At 55.9% G+C, this 2,101-nt stretch overlaps 2 protein-coding genes across 2 annotated transcripts; both read right to left on the bottom strand.

Moving 5' to 3' along the window:
• Positions 1–6: 6 nt before the first annotated feature.
• Positions 7–951, bottom strand: LOC128277023 (uncharacterized; the record flags this gene model as incomplete). The annotated part of the gene is made up of 2 exons (XM_053015472.1): positions 929–951; positions 7–436 (listed from the first exon to the last, which is right to left on the bottom strand). Coding segments are annotated over exons 1-2 (453 nt in total), but the record flags the coding sequence as incomplete, so codon positions are not given.
• Positions 952–995: 44 nt separating this feature from the next.
• Positions 996–2,080, bottom strand: LOC128277022 (uncharacterized; the record flags this gene model as incomplete). Its single annotated transcript, XM_053015471.1, has 1 exon — positions 996–2,080. A coding segment is annotated over one exon (999 nt), but the record flags the coding sequence as incomplete, so codon positions are not given.
• Positions 2,081–2,101: the final 21 nt, after the last annotated feature.

Below are 2,101 nucleotides of genomic sequence, written 5' to 3'. Positions count from 1 at the left end.
GTCCAGAATCGAGAGGCCCGTTAGGTGGCGGATGGTGGGCGAAAGTGCCCGCAACGGATTGCCGCTGATGATCAGCGTATTGAGGTTGCGATTCTCGACCGGGCGGACCGTAAATTCGCGCAGCTCCGTATGGTCGATGCGCAGAGAGTTCAGCCCGTCCGATCGGAACGTTACGGCGGGAATAAAGCCGTTTTTTAGTGTCAGGAACGCGGTGCCGACGAGGCCATCGAACAGGCCGGGAGAGAAGTGCAGAATCTCGCTCCCCTCGATGGCGACGTGCAGCGTTTGCGCCGGGACGCTGACGGAATGTTCTCCCGACTCGTCGCTGACCGATGCTCCCTCGATGAAGCACGTTTGATTACGGTGCCACCTCGTGCAGGTTAGCACTTTGGCCCCGACCGACGACCGTAAACAAACCGCGACCGACAGGGAAAACCTTCAAAACAAGTGCTCGTCATCGGCTGATAGTATAGGGTGGGGTCCATCTAGTGTTTGAATTCCGAAAATGGGGGCGCAAAATATCGATTGTGTCGCTGTATGGTACGTAGTGCCGTCCGGTTGAAACCAAAGCCCAAAGTCGTACAAGTTCCATTCTTCATATTTGAAGAAAAAGGGGCTGATGATGTCGCCAGACCAAAATCCACAACAAACAGTCACTCGTTGGCGGGTGCATTGGCTTCTCTTGCACGACGTGTGGAGCAACGAATACGATTATTATGCTTGAAGACCACTTTGGAAATAAGTTTTTAATATTTTCCAATTTTCTGCAAGCGTACAGAGTCCCATTTGGCAAAAGTCAAAGTTTTGACTAAATGTTTACAATTTCCAGAATGAAGTTTGACGTTTCAAAAGTCAAGCAATCGGTAGCTTAAAATCCAAACACTTGCCGGAACACCCTATACCAAGGCCCCGCGGCCAAAATACTCACAAGGCGATCAGTGAACGACGCATGAGGATGATGATTTTTCGAGGTCTACTTCACGCTTTACTTCCACGACCGATCGGTACAAACTAAACAGCCTTATCAGCCGACCGCGAATGGATGCGATCAACGTTAATCAGAGCCACCGGCCACTCTACTCTAGATGGCCCCGACGGGCTCTTGCAAGTAGATGCCAACGTTGTCCATCTCGACACCGATCACCCCTTCGACGGTTTCGTTTTCGAACACTTTGACCGTCATCGGCGGTGCGTCGGCAACGGTTGCACTATCAGCGGTCCCGGACCCCCGGGGACTACCATCTCCGGCCACCGCTGACCGCCCGAGCTCGGCCAGAACCGAGAGCATCGTTTTACTAATGGCGATCCGCTCCTCGGTCGGCACACAACACAGTCCGCCATTGTTCACCCGGGCCTCGCCCGCGCACTCAAAGTCCGAGCCTAGCACCGTGATCCGGCTGGTCCAGATTTTGTTCCGCACCTCGCTGACCCACTCGCACCGCCACCCGTTCTGAAGCAAGCGCGTGAATCGAAGCCCGGGGAACATCTCCGGATAGCGGGCGATCCGTTGGAGGTCGTTCTGCTGGACGTCGAACATGATCAGTTCCGGCAGCACGACATCTTCGGTGGCCTCGACAAGCGTCAACCGATTGTCGGCCAAGTTCAGCACCGTCAGCCAAGGGATCGGCGTGAGCGTCCCGAGGTCTACCGTCGTCAGCGAGCACCCGGAGAGGTCGAGCAGCTGGAGTCCTACCAGAAAGCGCACGTTGGCCGACAGGCGGACCAGTTTGCGCTCGTGGATGGCGAGCGCCTGCAGGATTGAGTTCGCTTCCGGAAGCACCTCGAACAAGCCCAGGCCGGTGTCGCTCACCTTCAGGCTTTCCAAGTGGCTCAACCCCATGACGAGCTCATCGATCGTACCCTTGCGCAGTTCCAGGCTCAGCGTCGTGCGGTTGAACCGCCGGAACACGTTCGGACCAAAGTACGGCACGGTCGGGTAGAACAGTTCTATCATGCGGTACCCCGGGAACGTTGTCCTAGTGGTCAGACTGTCGGCCGTTACACTGGCAATGATGCAGACCTCCTCGTACGGCGTACCGGTGGCCAACTGCTCTCGATCACGATCACGCACGACGTCGTAAGTCACGGAACGGAACAGCTG

This window comes from Anopheles cruzii, unplaced genomic scaffold (assembly GCF_943734635.1).
Source record: "Anopheles cruzii unplaced genomic scaffold, idAnoCruzAS_RS32_06 scaffold03463_ctg1, whole genome shotgun sequence".
NCBI classification, from domain to species: Eukaryota; Metazoa; Arthropoda; class Insecta; order Diptera; family Culicidae; genus Anopheles; species Anopheles cruzii.
Note: the sequence above shows the minus strand (reverse complement) of the source record. Positions and strands in the feature narration are given on the sequence as shown.